Source organism: Prionailurus bengalensis, chromosome E4 (assembly GCF_016509475.1).
Source record: "Prionailurus bengalensis isolate Pbe53 chromosome E4, Fcat_Pben_1.1_paternal_pri, whole genome shotgun sequence".
Classification (NCBI taxonomy): domain Eukaryota; kingdom Metazoa; phylum Chordata; class Mammalia; order Carnivora; family Felidae; genus Prionailurus; species Prionailurus bengalensis.
In genome coordinates this window covers 40,133,458-40,155,719 of record NC_057360.1, presented here as the reverse complement: position 1 = coordinate 40,155,719, position 22,262 = coordinate 40,133,458, and the positions used below count along the sequence as shown (strand labels likewise).

The 22,262-nt window shown below is 52.4% G+C and overlaps 1 protein-coding gene across 10 annotated transcripts in view; it reads right to left on the bottom strand.

Moving 5' to 3' along the window:
- The window catches only part of NAV1 (neuron navigator 1), a 247,703-nt gene that overhangs the window by 91,492 nt on the left and 133,949 nt on the right, over positions 1–22,262 (bottom strand). For all 10 annotated transcript variants that reach the window (XM_043568835.1, XM_043568840.1, XM_043568841.1 and 7 more), the window contains exon 5: positions 4,018–4,120. In XM_043568835.1, coding sequence (XP_043424770.1) covers positions 4,018–4,120 — 103 coding nt within the window. The remainder of the gene's footprint in view (positions 1–4,017; positions 4,121–22,262) is intronic.

Here is a 22,262-nt window from a genome sequence, read left to right as displayed (position 1 = left end):
CCAGGCAGCTAAGGCAGTCTGTGGCTGGACATGGGTTACACAAAGCACAGGAATCTTCACTCCGTGAGCACATCTATTTCTTAGCCACTTCAGGGGTTAAGGTATGAATGAGGTATGAATGAACTTTTGTAAAGTTCCTGGAAAAAAAGAAGATCCTCCCAAACTGTCTCTACCAACCCTGAGAAAACAAGGGGTTATTTTTTGATCAACAGAATAGGAGGAGCCAAAAAAATTAAAAATAGAACTACCCTACATTCAGTAATGGCACTACTAGGTATTTATCCAAGGGATACAGGTGTGCTGTTTCGAAGGGACACATGCACCCCAATGTTTATAGCAGCACTATCAACAGTAGCCAAAGTATGGAAAGAGCCCAAATGTCCATCGATGGATGAACGGATAAAGAAGATGTGGTATATATATACAATGGAGTATTACTTGGCAATCAGAAAGAATGAAATCTTGCCATTTGCAGCTACGGGGATGGAACTAGAGTGTATCATGCTAAGCGAAATTAGTCAAAGAAAAATATCATACGACTTCACTCATATGTGGAATTTAAGATACAAAACTGAGGAACATAAGGGAAGGGAAGCAAAAATAATACAAAAACAGAGAGGGGGACAAAACAAGAGACTCTTAAATACGGAGAGCAAACTGAGGGTTGCTGGAGGGCTTGTGGGTGGTGGGATGGGCTAAGTGGGCAAGGGGCATTAAGGAGGACACTTGTCGGGATGAGCACCGGGTGTCATATGTAGGGGATCAATTACCAGATGCTACTCCCGAAATCATTATTGCACTATATGCTAACGAACTTGGATGTAAATAAAAAAATTAAAGAAGAACAGGAGGAGCCAAATGACCCTTGAACCTGAGCATGCTGGTGGTCCCTACAGAAGTCCTGTGGACAAGGCTGGGGGAACCCTGGCTGGGCAGGGCGATCGGTGACTGCTGATTCTGGCCCTTTCAGGGGCTTCCTGACCTGGTCCACACCGAACTTCTCCCCTCTGGGCCCTCCTTTGTGTTCTATGTGCGCTTTGTCATACGCTGCGTTATTTCTGTTTCTAATTACCGCGGACCTCAGAGAGAGTGGAAGTACCCTGAAGGAGACTGTGGGCCTGTGTGACTCTGTCTGCCTTGCTCACCGCTGTGTTGCTGCACTTTGCACAGGGCCTGGCATGTACTGGGTACACGCACAAGGACAAATCGATGAGGAACAAACCCAAGATGTGTTGAGTTGAAGAGCAGGGAGGCTCTTGTCGTAAGACTCAGTACAGGGACTCACGCAGTAAGTGTTTAATAAAAACAAACTGACCGTGACAATGAGATGAGGAGGGGAACGAAAGGGATGATGATGATGACCATGGTGACATGGTGCTGGAGAGCTCCAGGACGGCCAGTTTTCATAGTCAGTCTACACCATGGTAATACAATTAGTGAGGAGTGTGGGTCATGCTCAGCATATAGACTCCTCAGTTCTATTCCTGGCCTACTCCTGTTTAGCTCTGTGCACTCAAAGTGCCTCTTCATCTATTTCACTGCTCTTTTCTATCCCCCAAACACATCTCCAGACATCTCTAAGTCAGTGGGGGGAGGACTCTAGCTTAAAATTTCAGTTCTTGACTTCCAGCCCTGCATCCAGCCCTTCAGTCTTGCCTCTCTCTCTCCTTCCCTCTCTCTCTCTCTCTCTCTCTCTCTCTCTCTCTCTCTGGGGTTGGGAGAACGGCAGTCCTGGAGCAGAGAGAGAGTTTCATTTCCTCTCCAGCCCCAGCCCCCTGACCCAGACACTCTCCCTGTTGGGGAAACGAGCCAGTAGAAATAGAGGAAGCAGGACAGAAATAAAGATTTCTGAAAAAGGAATTGAATCTAGCATTAGCCTGTAAGTTCCAGAGTGAAAATGACCTTGCTGAAAGCACTCACTGGATGATAAGCTCCTCATCAAGTATAAAGCCTGTGTTTGTTCTGGGGTTTGGTGCCCAGCACTGTGCCTGGCATGAATTCTAAGTCTGCTGGACACAGAACCCACCCTAATCAGCCTGTGTGACTCTGGCAAGGGACCCCCCTCTCCCCAGCCTCGCCTGCTGCTTCTCTAACCCAGAGGATATGAAAATATCCTGTCTACTCCCAGGGCTGAGGGAAGTGCTGATTGATGGAGAGCACTTTAAAAAGTAAAAGAGCCATAAAAACTCAAGGAATCATTGTTTTGGCTATCAAAGTGTGGAATAGGGATAATATAAAGCAAAGGCTAAGACAGGAAGTGGCTCTGGGTCCACAGTAAACAGCAAAACCAGCTTCAGCGCTCTTGGTTTTTTGTTTTTTTCCATAAAGGGAGGAGGCCAGAGGCCTGAGGTTCTCCCCCTCAAACCAGTCAGCTTTATGCAAAAGGTTTTCAGCCTCACTCTCCTCTACCCCAAACAGAAAGCAAAAAGAGAGGTCAGGCTGTCCTGCTTAACTGGCTGGCTGCTTAGAGTCAGTGGCACCGGGACACTGAAGCTGCTGCTTCTAGCCTTCCCCTGTGGCTGAGTCATTTGGGGTGGGACCCTCTCAGCAATGAAACACTTTCTGCCTTCTTTGGCATGGAGCTGGCATGTGATTTGGTGCTGAGAGCCGTTCTAACAACTTCTCTGGATGGGGGAAGGAGGAACGTTCAAAATTTTATCCACTGGGTCCCTGAACTGGTGAGCCAAGCTGAGCCCGGCCCCTGTGCCACTTGGTCCTGTTCGGGGCTTTGAGGGATAGAGTCAAATATAAGGGGGCCTGAGCCCCAGGGCCTCTGGGAGCCCCACCTTGCACTCTTTTCCTCAGATGTCCTGACCACATCCCTTTCAGTAGTCTGGGTTCTGCTTGCCTAACCCCATAGAGTAGAGGCTTTGATTTAGCATTTAAAATATTTCAGTTATCTGGGAACAAAGAGCTGAATGTCCAATATGAAGGCTAGGATGGACTAGGCAGAAGAAGAGTGGAGGGAGCGAGAGGGGTGTTCTTAAGTAGAAGAACTAGACCCAATGGGTGACAGTTGCTGAGGCCTGATTTCAGTTCCACTTCCTAGTCATGGCAATCCCACAGCACACTGAGATGACTGGCAGGTACTGAGTTCCCTGTCATTGGAGGTATGTAAATTTAGTCTGGCTACCACTTGGCCACACACTTAGGCTAAGAAAAGCCCCTACCCTATTGTCTTTCTGTCCCAACTTTGCTCTCATTTTCCAACCCCAGGAGATGGGGAGGAACCAATCTCCAGTCCAACTGGAGAGGTCACCTAATCCCTCTCAGCCTTCCTGCTCCACACCCCCCGTGATTTCCCAATCCTGGCCATCTGCTCCCTTTCTTTCTACCCCCAGAGTGTAGCCTGGCCCTCTATCCCCCTTGGAGCTGACAGCATGAGCTCATCTGGGCAGCCCAAGGAGGCAGTGGGGGGAAATTCTGAGTCATGGCAGAGGCTGTGGCCAGCATGCCACTCCAGGAAGAGGTTCCACGGGAGGGATAAGTGCCCCGCGCCGCTGGAGGCAGCAAGGTCTCTACAGGGTGGGGTGGAGGGGCACACCCCATGGCATGGATCTGAATGACATGGAGGCCGGGCACCCAGGCCTCCCTCAGCCACTGTCTGAAGAGGCAAGAGGGCACCTGACAGAAGATTGACAAGACGCCGGAAGCTGGGACAGGCAGGATCCCAGAATCCTCTAACAACAGACGCTTCGGAACAGGCAAGGGACAGCATTTGCAGCAAATGAGGAGGCTGACACCCAAGGAGGGAAAGTGGACATCGCGGGTCACACCCTGGGTCATGTGGTGGCTTGCGCTTCCCATCCCCCACTCTGGCGATTTTCACATTCATTGCCTGCAATGAATCTCACACTCAAGCACAAGCTGATGCCAGCCAAGCCAAGCTTCTCTCGCCAAGACGGCCGATTCTCTGCTCCTGCCGCGCTGTGCCACGGCGCTCCGAAGCCCTGCCCTCCAGAGTGGGAGACAGAGACAGCAGCGGGGGGCACGGCCCCCTCCGCAGCTTGGACTTACCTGTGAGTCACCTGGGACCCTCGCAGGCTGGACATGGTCTCTTCCAGGTTCTGTCGAAGATCCAGGACGTTCTGCACTGTCCTCTTTCTCTGGGACTCTGGGTCTGGAGGGAGAAAAGCGCAGTTGGGTGAATGGAAAAGTTGCTGCTGAGAGCTGAGGGTGTCACGGAGTGGAGACTGATCATGTCCCCGGGACACCACTCCCCATGCTGTGCTGGTCACCCTGGGCACGTGCCCTTGACCACCTGACGTCTCGACCCCGGAAGGGGGCTGTAGGCATGGGGCCTTCTGTGTTGTGCACTCCTCCCAGACCCCCTGAGGAATGGCTTCTGCTGGCTTCACTTTGGGGAGGCCCTGCTTCTCACAGCTGAGGTCCTGGGCAAGGTTCCCATGGTTGAGGTCACGTGAAACATCTGCCTGAAACCCCATCTCCAGTGATGTGTTGTTTAACAATTGGCTCTTGGAGGCCGGGATGCCCTGACTTGGAGCGTTTGCCAATATCTGTGGTGTAAATACTCCTCCCGTGGCCCTTTTAAGCTACCAACGTGATGTCACTGACTGCAGGGTTAGGAAGAGATGCTACTAATTGGCTCTGGGGAGCTGGGACGAGCCAGCTTCAGCATATCCCACTCCTGGAGCCCCGAGCACTGACGGGGAATGTCTGGAGTTGTTCTATGGGGTCCAGGAGAGCCAGTGCAGATAGAGTGCTTGTCTACAAGTGAGGCAGCTGGAGGGCATGGGCAGTCATTCCCAAGAGCGTGGACTGAACTCTGGGCAACTCAGACCCCAGACAACGGTGCAATCCCGAGTGGGGAGGATGTATGGGTGTGGCCGCCACCCTCAGGATCCTAAATGACCAGGGGTCATTTTATCTAACCTTGGTTTCCAGGCAGAATATTAACACGGACAGATGAGAAGAATCTACAAAGAACAAACAAATTTATCCCATCTCCTTTCCAGGGTGAAAATAACATTCAAAAGACCAAGGGGTGCCGAGCATGAAGAACTCAAAGAACTTTCTCCATCCTTCTATCAATCCATCCAGTAAATCTTCATCAAACACATACTTTGTGCAGTCCCTGAGGACACCAAAGTGAAGAGGTCCTGTCCCTGTCCCATAGTTTGTCTTGGACTTTGGGATCCAAAGTCACTGAATGGAAGCAAATCCCCCAATGCCTCCCTGAAAGACAACGTATGGAGAGTCAAAGACCTACAGAGAGATGATGGCAAAGCAATGGAGAAAACCCAAGAATCCTCATTCTCAGGCTACTTCCCTTTTCCCTCCAAACCCTCCACAGTCCTCTCCTGGTCAAACTGCCCTCTCGATCCCTTCCCGACCCACAGACTCAGCATGGGTATGAGATTCCTTTTGCTGCCAAGGGGGATGTTTCTGAATCCCTTCAGGAGGCACTTCTTCCCCCAGGAATGAGCTCAGGCTGGCTGGTAGACAGCTGCTCCGTCTTGTCAGCCGAGGGGAGGCTGGGGAGGGTGGGTAGGAAACCAGGCGGCACCTTTTCTGAGAACCAGCTCCACATCCAGACCCAAGTATCTCTCCTCTCCTCTACCTAGGGGAGCCTATGGGAGGCCGCTGCAGCTGCTGGTAGGATCACTCAGGGTCAACATCATGTATCCACCCTCCATGCTGATGGCAAGAAGGGACAAATGGCAGGCCTCCATGCTCTGAGCTCCGTCCCCAGCCTTGTCGTCACTTCTGAGGTTGCCAATGCCTATTTATCCTGGCAATGTCACCTTGTGAGCTGCTCCATGGCTTTAACCGATGGCTTGGCATGGAACACAGACAGGATCAGAATGTGTATACGTATATTTTTGACGCTTGGTTCCCAAATGCCTGTGTGGGGACCAAGAACATTGCGCCAAGATGTGGGTTTCTGGGCCAGGGCAATTCTTTCTATGGGTTTGGCAGAGGTGAGGGAAAGGCATGCATAACTCCAAGGGGTGTGCGGTCTCAAAGAGGAAGGTGACCAAGAGTTACTCAGAGACTTGTGTGTGTGCCAACCCTGTGCATATATCATCCAGCTGAATCCTTACGTTCACGGGAGATGTGTGCTACCACCCCCATTTTACAGATGGGAAAACTGAGACTCCAAAGGATGAAAGAAACTGCCCAAGGACACACACCGTAGCACGTAGGACAGAGCAGAGTTGAGCCCAGGAAGAAACTGCCATTTCTCATTATGTATCACCGGGCATTTCTGCACCATTACTCTCAGTCACAGTGATGGCACATAGTAGGTGCTCAATGCACACTTGAAGAATAGATGGATGCTACCACCAAAAAAATTGTCAAGTACGTTTAAAAAAGAATGGATAGATACATGTCCCTTTAGGAAGTTGTCTTTTTTTTTTTTTTTTTTTTTAAAGGAAAAATATTTAATCCACATCGTAGCTGGCCCCAGGACGGTCACTCTGTATTCCTTAATGCTCCAGGCCCTGGGGCATGGCGGGTATGGGTGTGTGAATCTGGATCTTAATGCTCTAGTAGTGACAGAAAGGGAGACCCTTTCCTACTCCTACTTCTCACTGCCCCGATCACAGTGCCTTCTTCCCCTGTATCTCTTCCCTCAAAGGCGCCCCTAGCCCCCTACCTCATTTCCACAGCCGTAGAGCAAGGTGGGGATACCCCAAAGTCTCACAGACTTGCCAAAAATTAGAGCCACAAGAGTCCTTGGAAGTGACTCAATCCAACCTGGTCATAGGAGAGATGGGAGGCTGGGGTCCGGTGAAGGGGCAGCTAGCTGGAGGTCAGAGAGAGATATTAATGGAAGATCTGGCATCAGGTCTCCCTGCACTGCAGGCTAGGGGCATACACAGGAGGAGTCCGGGTTAGAACCTGATTTGTTGGAGGGTGACCTGGACCTGCCATGTGCTCCCAGGCCTGGATGGGTCCTGCAGAGGCTACACCCTGAAGCTCCCTCCGTGCCCCAGCACTGTCCCCTGGTGGCCATCTTGGGCATACCTCTCTACTTCTCAAAGGCTCAGCTCACGATGGCTCCTGAGAAGCCTGGCTGTGCTCCGCATTTGTGGGTGACGGATACCTTCCTAGAGGTACAGCAGCAGCCCCACGATGAAAGGACTGACGTGCACATAAAGGGAAGGCCTCTGGAGCTCAAGAGGCTGAAGAAATTTTGCCTAGGTTGGGGGGCAACTTGATGTTCATATCCATGACCCCAAAGCAAATCTTGACATATTCAATCTAACAATATGAATAAAGTTGCGTTGGCAGAAGAAGAATCCACCCCATCCCTCATCCTTGCTCACTCCTGACCTTCACTCCATCTACCTCTGACCCCCATCCCATAAAGAGGCTTCACCCCTTTCTCCCCATCTCCCATGAGGATCAGAGATGGGGGGAAGGTATCGGAGGCACACACTATATTTTGTGATGATAACCGCAAAGCTTGATGGCTTGTTTTATTGGATAAGTCTTGGTGCCTCAGAGGTCACCTCCATGTGTCTTTGTCAAATGTTTGATCTGGGCGTGGGGCAGGCACAGGGGACACAATAGAGTACAGACATGGCAGAGAGGGAGGGCCCGGTAGCTCCTCTCCTCCCCTCAGTGTCCCTCTGTGTGGGATGCACTCAGGATATTCCCAGCCTATGCGGCATTTTTGTGCAGATGAGAAAAAGGCATTCTCAGGTCGACTCCGCTAGGGTCCTGCTTTTGCTGAGGGCCATGGTGTGGCCAGCAGAACACCCCTTTCGCTTCCCTTGGACACTCTGATCAGAGCACCTCTTGCGGCCCTACTCTAAGGGTCTGGGATACTCACTCTTAGCTGCTACAGAATAGGGTCCTGCTGCAAGAATGGTGTGTGTGTGTGTGTGTGTGTGTGAAGCAGGGTTGGACAAAGGCCACGCAGGGCTCCTGCAGCTCTGGGTTGACAAGGAGGTCTACGAGGGGAGCTCATGAGGTTGTCCTGGGCCGCTGCTCCAAGCCTTTCCCTGCAAAAAGAGTGTGTGCACTCCTCTGGCTCAGGAGAGAGCAACAGTCTCCCCCAACCCAGCCATCACCATGGTAACTCACAGCTGCCACAAACAACATCACCCTCCCAGCATGCACTGGGCATTGCAGGGTAGGATGGTGTTTCTACACACTGCTGCCTCTTATATACAAGACCAGAGTGCACAGTTTGTCATGAGTCTTTGGGCCAAAGCACCGGTAGTCAAATAAACCTGACACATAGGTGCACGCACACGCAAATGCACGTAATGCCAGTTGCCGGATGCTTACCTCACGGCGGGCATGAACCTGAGTGCTTTCCCTGTTTGTCTGACTCCAAAGCTCCTGTTCCTTCCACTGCAATACGGGGCCTCGAGATACACACACACACACACACACACACACACACAACCTACTTGTGGTCCAGCCAGCAGTTTGTGGGAACCCTCACATTCGAATCACACACGTGCAGGTCTGCAATTCTGCAGACATTCGCACGGAGAGATTTTTTTTTTTAATTTTTTTTTCAACGTTTATTTATTTTTGGGACAGAGAGAGACAGAGCATGAACGGGGGAGGGGCAGAGAGAGAGGGAGACACAGAATCAGAAACAGGCTCCAGGCTCTGAGCCATCAGCCCAGAGCCTGACGCGGGGCTCGAACTCGCAGACCGCGAGATCGTGACCTGGCTGAAGTCGGACGCTTAACCGACTGCGCCACCCAGGCGCCCCCGCACGGAGAGATTTATGTGCACCTGTCTGTCTCCCATTGTAGGTGAGGAAGGCAAGAGATGAAAACAGTTGCACAGGGGTCGTTTATCTGGAGAAGGGATGGCGCACCGGGAGGAGGCACTGTGCGTGTGATGGTAAATCAGGAAAACAAGCTTCCCCAAGGAGGCAAGGCTATGAACTTGAACGAGACTCCAAGAAATGGAGACACTGGGGCAAGAACAGACAGGGTGGTGTAGTAGCAAGAATATAGCCCTTAGAGTCAGAAAGACTGGAGTTCAGATCCTGCACTGTGCTTTCCCAGCGGGTCTGACCTTGAACAGGGCATCCCAGCTTGCTGCAGTTCTCCCCTCTGTAAAGCTGGGAGAATAGGGGTGCCTCCCTGGGAGGGTTGCTATGAGAGTGAAAGTGCTAATTCACGTAAAGCGCTCTGCACGTAAAGTGCTTGGCACACAGTATTTGTCAGAAGGTGTAAAGGGGGCAGGTGAGCAAAGGGCACACGCTCCCACTGGGGCTGCAGCTGGGTTCTTGGTCCTTCCATTTGCAGGTGGGTGGTGCTGTCCCCGCGGCTCAGGTGAACCCTCCTGCCTCCTCTGGGCCCTTGCTCTGGCTGGGGGAGGCCTTCATACTTGGAGGCAGGCAGCGGATGATGTGGCAACAAAACGCTGTCCCTGAGTCATCGGGCCCGATGACAGCCCTGCACCGTAGCTATGTTACATCTTCAACTCCCGCTCCCCTGGAGCCCGTCTCAGCCATGGGAGATGCTGGGTCTCAGCGGCCTTCTCTGGCCACCAGTCTGAAATCTGATGTAGTAATGAATGGGGGCCTCCAATGCTGGGTAATAACCCCACCAGATCTAGGGAGGTGCAGGGAGGAAGAGGAGGGATGCCAGGGGATCCATCACCCAGCAGTCAAATTTACCCAGGTGCGGTACAATTTTAATTATTAGCTGACGATTAAGTAAACTCACTGTTGAAATCTTAATTACTTCCACCAGTGTTTCAGAAACCACATTAGTAGTTTAGCCCAGGGCAGAGGACTGGGTTCGTGTCTGACTTCTGCACTGGCTTTTGCTGTGAGTGGCTGGGCTCAGTGAGAAACAGCAGGAGAAATGGAGGCGACTCAAGAGGAAGAACGTTTTCAAGCAATGGCATTTCAGAGCTCGGAAGAATCATCTGCCCTCTCACTTTATAGATGGGGGGAAAACAACACATCACTCGGGCCCAGAGAGGGGTAAGACTTGTCCAGAGTCACCCAGGTTGCGAACGTCAGGGCAGGTGCGTTCTTGGCCCCGGGGCTCTTTGTACCTGAGCACCGTGTCTTCTCCCTGGGCTGTGGGCTAGGAGTGAGAGGCAAGGACATGTGTCACCAGAGGGGGTGATCGAAATGTAAATTACGGTTTGGAATGTTCTGGAATAGATCCACTTAGATATCCAGGCTAGACTAAATGACCTGGGAGATTTTTGTGTTTTACCACATCACAACTAGTATTTGTGGATGACATTTTGTGTTTCCAATGAGTCAAATAGCTTTGGGAGGTGGAATCACTTTTATTTTTCTCCTCTACTCAAGGACACGCACCTTCAAAGTCCATCCATGGCAGGTGATGAAGGCCCACCTCGGGGCCATCCTTCGTCTGCCAGGTCTCAACCCACTGCTCAGAGGTTGCACTACATGGTTCTTGCAGCCAGCAACCTTGCACTGGATTGACTGCTATCTTGGAAGGAGTCTTGGAGGGTTCAGTCCTGCGGGGTGGCCTTGAGCAGGCACTGAAACCGGTGGGTGACCCAGCACCGAACTCCCCCGAGTTCAGGCAGAGCAAGAGACTTCTCCCTACAATCCCATCTCCTCCCGCCACCCCTGTCCTCACCTTCTGATGACCCCAGAGGCCCTAGAAAGAACACTGGGTGGGCCTCCATGCAAGAGGCACCCCCATCCATGGAGCACGCAGGCGGGGGACGATTTGTTCTGTTACCAATTCTGTCATTTCACTTATCCCCCCACGTACGTCACAATATTGTCAGAGGTGGTTGTCACAGAATCCTGCAGCATGACAAATGACACACATCTGGTTGTTGAGTGCTCCTGCTCCCTAGAGGAGCTCTGGGGGCACTTCATCCTTGCCCCAGAGAATCCTGAACCCTTCTAACCAGCATGTGAACTGAACTGAGCCAAGTGTACATGGCCCGACAACTAGGTGCTGCACGGGGCAAAATGGCTAGAAAGAGCCAGGACTAAAGAAATAACACATTGGCCACATGGATGTGAGGCAAGGAAGGGAAAACCAGGAGATGGAAGCAAAACCTGGGGCCAGAGACAGGGGCAAGCGTGGTCACTCCTGGCCCGGGACTGCCAGGCAGGTGTCTCCAGATCACCTAGTGTTTCCATTTTGATTGAGTCACAAGGCATGGGTCAGAGAGCCTTGGCAATGTGTCTCCACTGGGCACTGGGCTAAGAGGAAGGGTGAGGCAGTGGGTGTTGGGGAGGAAGGCAGCAGGCAGACTTCTGGCTTGCCCTTTCTGAGGGCACACGCTAATTAGCTGTGAGGTCTTGGGTAAATGACTTCCCTTCTTTGGGCCTCAGTTTCCCTACATATAAAATAAGGGAGTTGGTGTAGGGGTTACCCACGGCCTCTAACCAACTCTGACTATCCGGCCCTACAGCTCTGTAGTGAACCCCACACAAGCATCTTTTCTCCCAGCATCTTGTGAACCCCCCACAAGCATCTTGTGAACCCCACACAAGCATCTTTTCTCTCAGAATGTGTTAAAGATTAAGTGTAAGAGTGTCACCCCTGGAGATTATGATTTAACAGGCTGAGAGGGGGCCAGGAATCCACATCTTTGCATGCCCCCAGTGTGGACGATGTGATACAGGAAGTCACATTTTGAGAAATTCTGACATCTTGGTGCACACCACCAGAACAGTATGTCTATCACAAAATGGGGGCTGATTTCCCGATGCCAGGCCACTGGGCTGTGTCCTGGGCCTTCAGACCAAGTCTACTCCGTGGGCACCTGGGCACACACCCACTGTTCTCCGGGAAAGCCCATTGCTCCATCTCCAGGAGGCATTTATGTCCTGCTCCTCCCAGGATGCCAGCCGCAGTCCAGCCCCTGCCAGGTTCGCTGCTGCTGAGGAGGGCCACAAGGGGGCGCTGCCGGTCCTCAGCCGGCCTTGGCCTTGCTGCTGCCGCAGTGCTGCAACACGGGCAGCTGTCTTGCTCTCAGGCTTGCAAGCAGCTACTAGAAGGGTCCTCTTCCCTCTGCATTCTGCTTAGCACACCTCCTTTCCTCCCAGGCTCTGCACTCCCGGGGCTGGCATCCTTCCCCCGACTATCATCCTTGAAGAAGAGCCAAGTGTTTGCAGCACCTACTTTGGGGGGCCCTGTCTTGCTCATGGGGAGAGTGAGCAGTGCTTGGCTTCTGAGGGGAGTCAACTGGCCCTGGGCATGGGGGTGGTGGTGGGGGGAGGGGTTCTGGGGATCTCTGGGTTCCACTTGGCAAGCTCAGATCCAGGGCCAAAGTCTCAGAGAGAGACTCCAGCTGGCCTACATAGCGTTGCCAGTGGGAAGTGGATAAGGGTTCCGATCTGTGCTCTGGAGGTCTCGCTCTGCACCTCTGCAATGTCCCTGAGGCAGGAAGCTTGCCTGATGAGGAAGGAGATGAGTCACCCCCCCCACACCCCCACCATGCCCAGCTTGGCCCTTTCTGGGGGGAGAGTGGCAGCCTCTCTCTGTAGTGAGCGGGAGGGAGGAAGCGAGCCAGAGAGCAGCCCCACAAGGCTGCCCGGGGCCAGGCCAGCTCAGCCTTGCTCAGCTGGTGAGCAGGTACAGTCTTTGGATGTGAACTTGGAGAGTGAGCATGAAAGCTCCAAGGGAGAGAGCAATGCCGCCACAGCCACTTCCTCATACCTAGCACCAGATAATTGCCTTAGGTAAGCACTGCGGAGGGCAGTCAGCGGCGAGGGCTGCGGGAGCAGGAGTGACAGCCTGCCTGGATAGAGCCCTGTGGGGAAGGGGTGCTGGTTTCCTAATCCTGTCCGCTTCCCTTCCCCGCCCCCACGTCCCTCCGCATGTTAGGTTATAGGATCAAGAGAGAGGATTCTCGACTATATTCAATCTTCTCTCATTTAAAGACCTGGGCTCCAGGCTCAGCTGGGAGGGAAGGCCTTCTGCAGAAAATAAACCGCCTACCTCCGCAGGAGACGTGGTCCCCCCTTCCCTGACAGGCCCTGCCTCTCCTGCCCAGTGGACCTCGAGATTTACTGGCAATGTTTTCCATTAGTGATGCTGCCCAGACCCTACATGTGACACCCAGCTCCAGTGACGTTGCTGCTGCCGGGGAGCCGGGAGTGGTTGTTACAGCCACAGTTTACACAGCAGAGTGATTGCCTGCAGGCAAAGCGAGGAGGGGAGAGGAGGCACGGGAAAGGGCTGGGGGCTGGGCCCAGGCATGCACAACAGCTGAAAGGTGTCCAGAGATTTCTGATTGTGAATTAGTAATATCAGTATTGGAGAACTCTCCTACAGCACCGCGTGCCAGGCACTGGTCTAGAAGCTGGAGGTACATCAGCCCATTTAGTCTTCGTGACGACCCTCTGAGGCAGTCCAGCTATTACCCCAGTTCTACTGTTGAGAAAACCGAAGCCCAGAGAGGTTAAGTATGCTGCTTAAGGTGATACAGCAGTAAATGGCGAAGCCAGAATTGGACCCAGATAGTCTGATTCTAGAGCTGTACTGTACAATATTGTAGCCACTAGCCACAAATGGACATCTAGGCAGATACACAGATGTCTCATTCACATTACATAACAATCACCCTTTTAAAGTACAATTCAATGGTTCTTAATTCATTTGCAAAAGTTGTACAACCATCACCACTATCTAATTCCAGGATGTTTTTATCACCCACTCCCCCCCCCAAAGGACCTCTATACCCATTAGCAATCACTCACCACCCTCCCCTTGCCCGGTCCCTGGCAACCACCTGTCTCTATTTTGCGTCTGTACAGACTGGCCAATTCTGGACATCTCTTATAATCATGAATATTGGTGGCTGTCAGGGGCTGGGGCAAGGGGAGAGTGGAGAGTGATTGCTAATGGCTGGCTACTTAGTGCAATGTTGTCAACGTTCATTCACGCTGTATCATGTATCACTACTTCATATCTTCTCATGGCTGAACAGTTTTCTACTGCTTGATAGACCTTATTTTACTTATCCATTCATCATTTGATGGGCATTTGGGCCGTTCGCACTTTTTGCCTATTGTACGCATAAAGCTACTATGAGCATTCATATATAAGTCTTTATGTGGACATACATGTTCCTACGTCTTGGATATATGCCCAGGAGTGCAACACTGGGTCATACGGTCATTCTATGGTTCACGTTCTTGAGGAACTACCAGGCTGTTTTCCAAAGTGGCTGTCCTTGTGGCACCTGGCTGGTTCAGCTGGTGGAGCGTGCGACTCTTGATCTAGGGGTTGTGAGTGTGAACCCCATGTTGGGTGTAGAGATTACTTAAAAATCTTAAAAGGCGCCTAGGTGGCTCAGTCAGTTAAGTGTCTGACTCTTGATTTTGGCTCCCGCCAAGATCTCATGATTCATGAGATCAAGCTCCACATGGGGGCACTGTGCTGACAGCATGGAGACTGCTTGGGATTCTCCCTCTCCCTCTCTCCCTCTCTCTCTCTCTCTCTCCCTCTCTCTTGCCCTCTCAACTAGCACGTGTGCTCTCTCTCTCTTCCTCAAAATGAATAAATAAACTATAAAAAGCAACAACTACAACAAAAACCAAAAAATCAAAATGGCTGCCCCACTGCGCATTCCCCCCAGGTGCGAGGGTTTTTATCTCTTCACATACTCCCCAACACATATGACTGTCCGTTTCATCTTTTTTTTTTCTTACTATTATGGTCACCCAAATGGGTGCGAAGTGGTATCTCACCATACATTTAATTTGCATTTCCCTAATGACTGATGATGTTGAGCATATTTTATGTTTAAATTAATTAAAATTAAATAAAATTTAAAATTCAGGGGAAGCCCGGGTGGTTCAGTCGTTAACCGTCAGGCTCTTGGTTTCTGCTCAGGTCACGATCTTGCGGACTTCGTGGGTTCGAGCCCCGTGTCGGGCTCTGAGCTGGTAGCACAGAGCCTGATTGGGATTCATTCTCTCTCTCTCTCTCTCTCTCTCTCTCTCCCCCTCTCTCTCTGCCCCTCCCCCACTTGTCCTGTGTCTGTCTCTCTCAAATAAATAAACTTAAAAAAATAAAATAAAATTCAGTTCCTCAGTTGCACTAGCCACCTCATCACAGCTGGCTCGTAAGCCCTATAGCCCAGAGAGAGATCATTTCCATCGCCTCAGAAAGTTCTATTGGACAGCACTGCTACAGCCCACTGGGCTTGGACTGGACTCACATCACCAGCTGTTTCTAGAAGGTGTTTGCCCTTGATGGAACTCTCAAGTCTGGCATCTCCATTCTACAGATGGGGCCCATCTTGAGGTTCATGTGCCCTGGGGCCCATCTTGAGGTTCATGTGCCCTGACGCTGGAGACCAGAGCAGGTCAGACAGAGACTTGCCAGAGCACTGATCTGAGTTAGTGGCGGAAGGCAGCCAGCAGCAAAGGTGAAGGCGTGCTTTGGCTATGTGCTCCTGTCACTTAGCTCCCCAGATCTTTGACTTCACTTCTTTTTTTTTTTAAGTTTATTTATTTATTTTTGAGAGAGAGAGAAAGCACGATTGGGAGAGGGGCAGAGAGAGAGAGAGAGAATCCCAAGCAGGCTCCATGCTGTCCGTGCACAGTCTGATGCGGGGCGTGAGCCCACGAACCGTGAGATCATGACCTGAGCTGAAGTTGGACGCCTAACCACCTGAGCCACCCAGGTGCCCCTGACATCACTTCCTTTCCCAGGACCTACCAATGGCCAAGCGACAAGAGGCACTGTCTCTGAAGTTACTGCTCTTCTGATGGGAGACCCACCCCCATCGTGCCTCTGCCTGTATCAGAACTCCAGGCTACGGACCTTCCCGAGTTCCCCCACCTAGACCTGGCAGTTCCCTCTGCAGCTATGTGCCCCACCTGACTCCCCCGGGAGTGGCTGCACTTTAGCGAGAGGACAAGTTGAATGGATAGACTACCACTGCTTTGGAAGCACCTACTGACCCCAGGAGCTGCCGGTGTCCACCTGAGCCATCCCCGCAGGGCCTGCCCTCTGGGAGGCCACAGCTAGGAGGCTGGCATGCACGGCTGTGGCCATGCATGCATCACCAGTGCACTGGTGATGCATGAAGTGCATGATGAAATGGGGTTGGACTCAGCAAATCAGGGGGGGGCTCCTGACAGAGGTGGCCAATGATCTGAAACCAAAGGAAGGGAAGGAGTGAGTCTGACCACAGGCAACAGAGCCAGCCCCTGATTCGGGAATGGTGTAGCCCAAGCCAAGGCTGAGCCACAAGAGAGAAAGGACTGACTCTGAGTGTTGGATGGCAGGAGGCCACCGGGCATAGAATCAGCTTTACCACCAATCAGCCTATGACCTTGGGCAAGGTACTTCATCCCTGAGCCTCAGTACGCTTACCTATAAAGTGAAATAATGACACATACCGCCCAGAGCTGTTGTTCAGATTTCATATCCTCCCCCCCCCCCCCCCCCCCCGCCGCCACTCGATCGTGACCTCTGGGAAGGCAGAGACATGGCATATTCATTCTGTATCTGCACACAACACCTCAAATCCAGGGCATGCTCCCCTCACTGATTCGAACAGTGCAATGGGAGAGGGGTGTGGATTTGGGGTGGGGTAGTGTGCAGGCGGAGAAAGAGCAGATGTGGGCTGCTGATACGAGGTATGGCCGGTCTGTATATGTGCCAATATAGTCAGCCCCTGCTTGTGCAAGCCTAGAAAAGGGTAGACACTAATACTCCTGAGACAACAGAGCTGGCAGAAGCCTCGGAGGTTGTTTCACAGAAGAAGAAACTGAGGCCCGACGGAGTGCCAATGACTTGGTCAAGATGACACAGCTTGCTGATTTCAGAGCCGGGCTGGGGGCCGGAGGCGGTAGCAGTCACGCTTTAAGGAGATTCCAGGGAGGAGGTTGGGGACAGGGTGTGAGCAACGCAGGGCTGCCCCCCAAGGGGGAGGTCTCTCTGCCTAAGAAGGCTACTCACACTTCCTTCGTCCTGAGCCTCGGCTCTGCCTACAGAGCATCTGCTCCTACACCAAAGAGCTGTTGTCTCCCTGCCTGGCTGCCTCCCTGGAGGACTCACATTTCTGGAAAAGCCTTCTATGTCACCGATCTCTCAACCCTCTGCCGCCTACCACTGGGGACCTTCAGGCTCAGCCCATCTGCCACCAACATGTCTCCCCACCTTCAGGACGGTCCCACTACCCACCGAAAGGACCAAGCTTGGACAAAGGCCCAGGCACTCCCCCCATGGCTTGGGCACACACTAAAGCAAGAAGGAATAAGGTTAGCTTTAAGATTTCCACTTAAGAAGGCAGAGAAGTCTTACAGTGAAACTTAATAAGGTTGGCTAAAGAGTTATTAAAAAGCAGGCAGTGTTCTCCCAGGCAGGAGGGGAAGGGGAAGGAAACAAATATTTACTTAGTGTTTTCTATGTGCTGGGCATGATGCTAAACACTGACACACAGTCCACAGCAGGTCACAGTGCCTGCATCATTCCCTGTGCTTCGTCTCACGACACAGACATTTCATCATCTCCCATCATCCCAAGAAGGGTGAGCACAGCACAGTAAGATATTTTGAGAGAAAGAGACAACATCTACATAACTTGCATTACCGTATATTGTCATAACTGTTCTATTTTACTAAAAGTTATTGTTGTTAATCTCTCACTGTACCTAATTTATTTTTTAAAGTATTAAAAAAATTTTTTTAACATTTATTTATTTTCAAGAGACAGAGAGAGACAGAGTGCGAGAAGGGAAGGGGCAGAGAGAAAGGGAGACACAGAATCCAAAGCAGGGTCCAGGCTCCGAGCTGTCAGCACAGAGCCTGACGCGGGGCTCGAACCCACCAACGGTGAGATCATGACCTGAGCCGAAGTCCAACGCTCAACCGACTGAGCCACCCAGGCGCTCCTTTAAAGTTTTTTTTTTTTTTTTTTAAGTTCATCCATTTAGGGATGCCTGGCTGGCTCAGTTGGTTAAACAGCCGACTTCAGCCGGTCATGATCTCATGTTTGTGGGTTTGAGCCTCGCATCGGGCTCTGTGCTGACAACTCAGTCTGGAGCTTGTTTCAGATTCTGTCTCTCTCTCTCTCTACCCCTCCCCTGTTCACACTCTGTGTCTCTCTCTCTCACACCCAGGCTCAGAGCCTGGAGCCTGCTTTGGATTCTGTCTCCCCCCCTCGACCCTCTCTGCCCCTCCCCCACTCATGTTCTGTCTCTCTCTCTCAAAAATAAGCATTAAATTTTTTTTTAATTATAAAAAAAGTATAAACCTCACTTATTTTGAGAGGGAGAGAGAACAAGTGGGGAAGAGGCAGAGAGAGGGACACTCACTGTCAGCACAGAGCCCAATACAGGGCCTCGAACTCCCAAACCGTGAGATCATGACCTAAGCCGAAGTCAGACGCTTAACCCACTGAGCCACCCAAGAGTCCCTCACTGTCCCTAATTTCGAAATTGAACTTTTTCAGAGGTAGGTGTGTGTAGGAGAAAACATAGTGGATATAGGGTGTGGCTTCAGGGGCTCACCGGGGGCCTTGGATCATGTCCCCTGTGGCTAAGTGGGGGTGACTATACATTTTGCCCTTTCACGCAACAGCCATGAGGGGTAAGTATAACCACCCCCGTTTTATAAATGTTCGGCTCAGAGAGGCCAGTTAACTTCCTACGGTGCACAGCTTAAGTGGTAGAGTTAGAATGTGAACCCAAGTCTGACTCTGACAGTCTGTGCTTTTTCCAAAATAAATGATAAATGACAACAAAGACAATATCGCTCGACACCAGGAAGCCCTTCCTGACTGACAGGCTGGAACTGTACTCCTCACACTCACAGGAAGAGGCCCGTCCTCCACGCCATGGAATGAATGAGCTATGGGACTACCAGGAGACGGGTGGCGGCGGGGGGTGGGGGGAATGGGCTGCAGGCCAGGTCAGCGTTTCTCCACCTCCAAGACTCGGGGCCGCCAGCCAGTCCAGGCCTTGCTGGCAATCACTGCTCCTGCCCAACACTTCCTAGAGGGAGCACTTTCTCCCCACTGGGCTTTGTCCCAGCTCTGGAACCTGCAGATCTTCTGGCCTCGGAAGAACCTTCCTAGAGCATCTGGCAGGCAGGTTGCATGGCCCGCTTGCCAACCCCAATGGCTATGCTCGGCGGCTTAATCAGATCACTCAGAATCCTCCTCTTCCCTGCCCAATTCCAGGGCAGGAGCCTGGGAACCAGCTGTGGCCAAAAGCAGGGCTCCAGCACCACCCCCTCCTCCTGCCCTCCCACCCTCCCCTTCATGGGGAACACATGTGGGGGACTGAAGGCTCCCACCCCACCTCCTCCTGACCCTGTCCTGCCCCCACTAGCTGGCCTCTCACTAGAAGAGCCAAGGGGTCCCCACACATCTGGAAGGGAAGTGTCTTCAGAGCTCGAGTACCAGGCTGGAAGCGAAGGCCTTTGGGTCCCAGTCCCAGCATGTTCTGGCACCTGGGAGCAAGTTGCTCGGCCCTTCTGGGCCTCAGTTTCCCCTTCTGAGAGAAAAAAAAATCAATCCCGTTCCCTCACTCGTGAAAGTGGGGGAAAGGATAGGAAAATAGAAAGGAAGTAAGCAGGAGCTTATGTACTGGGCATTCTTCTCCAGAAGGTCCAGTGGGGTGGGGGACAAGGGTTGGGAGTCACTCTGGAGAGCCTGGGCCCACATCAAAGTGAAGCCCAGGGAGGGGCAGGAAGAAGAACCCAGGCTTAGCCCTTGGCCGAGCACCCCAGGGGCTGCAAACAACCCACGGTGGCCCAGGTCCCGTCCACAGCCACCAAGACACTTAGGTCACTGTTTGAATGGAGCTGAATCCATTTGAATGGAGCTGAATCCAGGAAAAGATCTCTCCTGGAAACTTCCGGGTCTGCCAAGCTACAAAGCCACATCTAAGTTGAATGACAACAAATCCTTCCAGCGTGGAGCCCCAGCCCCTTCCCCAGACCTCACTTTCCCCCTGGCTGGCCAATGTATTAGGGCCCTTGGAAGAACCCGGCCTGGCTTTTTCTTGTAGGAGCCCTCTAAAAGAAGGGCAGAGAAGGGGTGAGAGGGAAAGAGCTTATTCTGCATGCTGAGTAAGGTCCAGCTTGAACCAGGAGCCATACACAGGGCTGGAGGGGGAGGGCCGGTTTGTCCACGGGAAGTTCCTGGATTGGAGGCAGGGGCTGGGGAGGAGGTAGACATGGGCAGTGAGCTGCCTGCACTCAGGTACAGGAGAAGTGGGGCCTGTGTGTGGGGCCCTGGGGAGGAGAATGCTGCAAGAATGCCCTTGGTGCAGGCATGGGAGGCACTGCCCTGGGTGCACAGGGGACAGCCAGACGTCCTTGGCTACTTATCTTCCTCCCCGGTGCAAGGAAATGCTCTGAACCCATGGAAGCTGAAGCAGGAGGCCCAAGCATGGAGGAGTCTGGCCTGGGGCGAGGGGGTGGGGGGGTAGATCTATTGCTGGGACAAGGCCAGGCTCAGAGGAAGGTTCTCTAGGAAAAGTGGACAAGAAAAATGAACACCTAGGGCCTGGCTAGTCTTGACTCTTGGAAATCCATAGGCTCCTTTGGCAGAATTGATCTCATTTGCCCCTCTCCAGAAGCAAGGAGGTGAACTAACATTTACTACATGCCTACTGTGTGCCAGGCCCTTCACATTCCTATGTCATTTAAGCCCCATAACATCCCTGTGAGGTGGGCACTTTGAGATCCCACTTTGCAGCTGTAGAGACTGAAGAGAAATTTGCCTTTGGCCTCAGCTATGAAGCAGCAAGGCTGAGACTAGAACCAGCTTCTCTGATTCCACTTCCGGGGCTCAGCCCAGTGAGTCACTTTGGTGACCGTGCGTCTCATTCATCACAGATGTTCAATGAGAAAGCAACCTGAGAGAACAGAGCCCAGAGATAAACAGCCTAGCTATTTATGGCTCCCCTGATTGGCCTCTAGCGTTGTCAATAGGATGTACCTATTCTTAGGGACGTACTGACGACCAAGGCTATCATCCTGGGATTCCGAGCCTAGCTCACCCTGCCGCCACCGCAGCCAGGGCTGGGGGTCCAAGATGTGTTCTCCCTGCAAATGATCCCCAGCCCGTCTCGGGGCAAGGGGCCCTGGCAGCTGGTGACCCCTGCCCCCACCCTCCCAGGGGTCATCTATCTTTAATGAGACAGAGGACTTGGAGGGGGCACCCCAGCCTCAGAAAAATGGTCAGAGAAGAGATGGGGAATCAATGCGTGTGCCTAGCTCTAGCTCCAGTCAGAAGTTTGTTGACAAAGGGGGTCCTCTGGCCCTCCAGGTTTCCTGCCCACTGCTCCCACTCCCCACTACAGTGAGCAGCTCCCCTGTACCCCTGGTCCTAACTGGATGAGCCCCGGTGATGATTCGGGGGCTGCCGTGCGTCTCCAGCTCTGTGCTCTGTACTGACAGGCGGTTGCTATGGGAACAGCTGGCCAAAGCTGCACTCCTGGGGACAGGGGTGGGCACTCCTGGAGACAGAGGTAAGCGGATGTGACTGAATTGATGTCTGTGCGCGTCCCCTCCCCCACCAGGAAGCCAAACTGGGGATCAGGCTGGGGAGAGAATTGTGTACGGGAGTATCAAGCCCTGGCTGGAGGCTGGGAGATGGCTTGGATGGTGAAGACCCATCCCTCAACCCGAGGAGTCCGAAGGCATGCCATCCATGCCACCGTGGGCCTCTAGACTTCAGTATCTCTCAGATGACATTCGAGTCCTTGGTCTGGCATTCAAGGCCCTCTACCATAATTGTTTGGCCTGATCTTCATTAATTCCCTACAATTTCCTCCACCCATTCAGGTTGATCTCTGCTGCCTCCCATTATTATACCTCTGCTTGCTCCACCGTTCCCCCCAACTGCTCCCATCTAGAGGGTCTTTCCCACTGGGGTGACCTCTACCCATGCCTCAATGTCCACTTCAAGTCCTGCCTCCTCCCAGAAGCCCACCTAGGCCATCCTAGTGATCATTTCTTCAAGCTACAGAAGCTCCTCAAGCTCTAGAACATTTGGTGTCTGAGCCACTCTTACCAAGGCACACATCCTATCTTTGCAGTGACAACTCCTGGTGGCTGTTGGTCTTACCTCCCTGACTAGACATGACACCTCGTATGTAGCCCCACCTCCACCCCAACAGCACCAGACAGCACACAGCAGGTGCCCAGGAAATGTTTGATGGAGTAAGTAACTGTGTCCCCTGGAAAATGGAGACTTGCCTATAAGCCTGGCTTCCTGCCCTCAGGTAGGAATCACTTGTCCTGTCTTAGGGGTCCTGCTGGAGCCTGCAACAGGCTTCTTCCACAGCCTCTGTATCTCACTATTGCCCATACTTCTTCACACATCTTTCTGCTT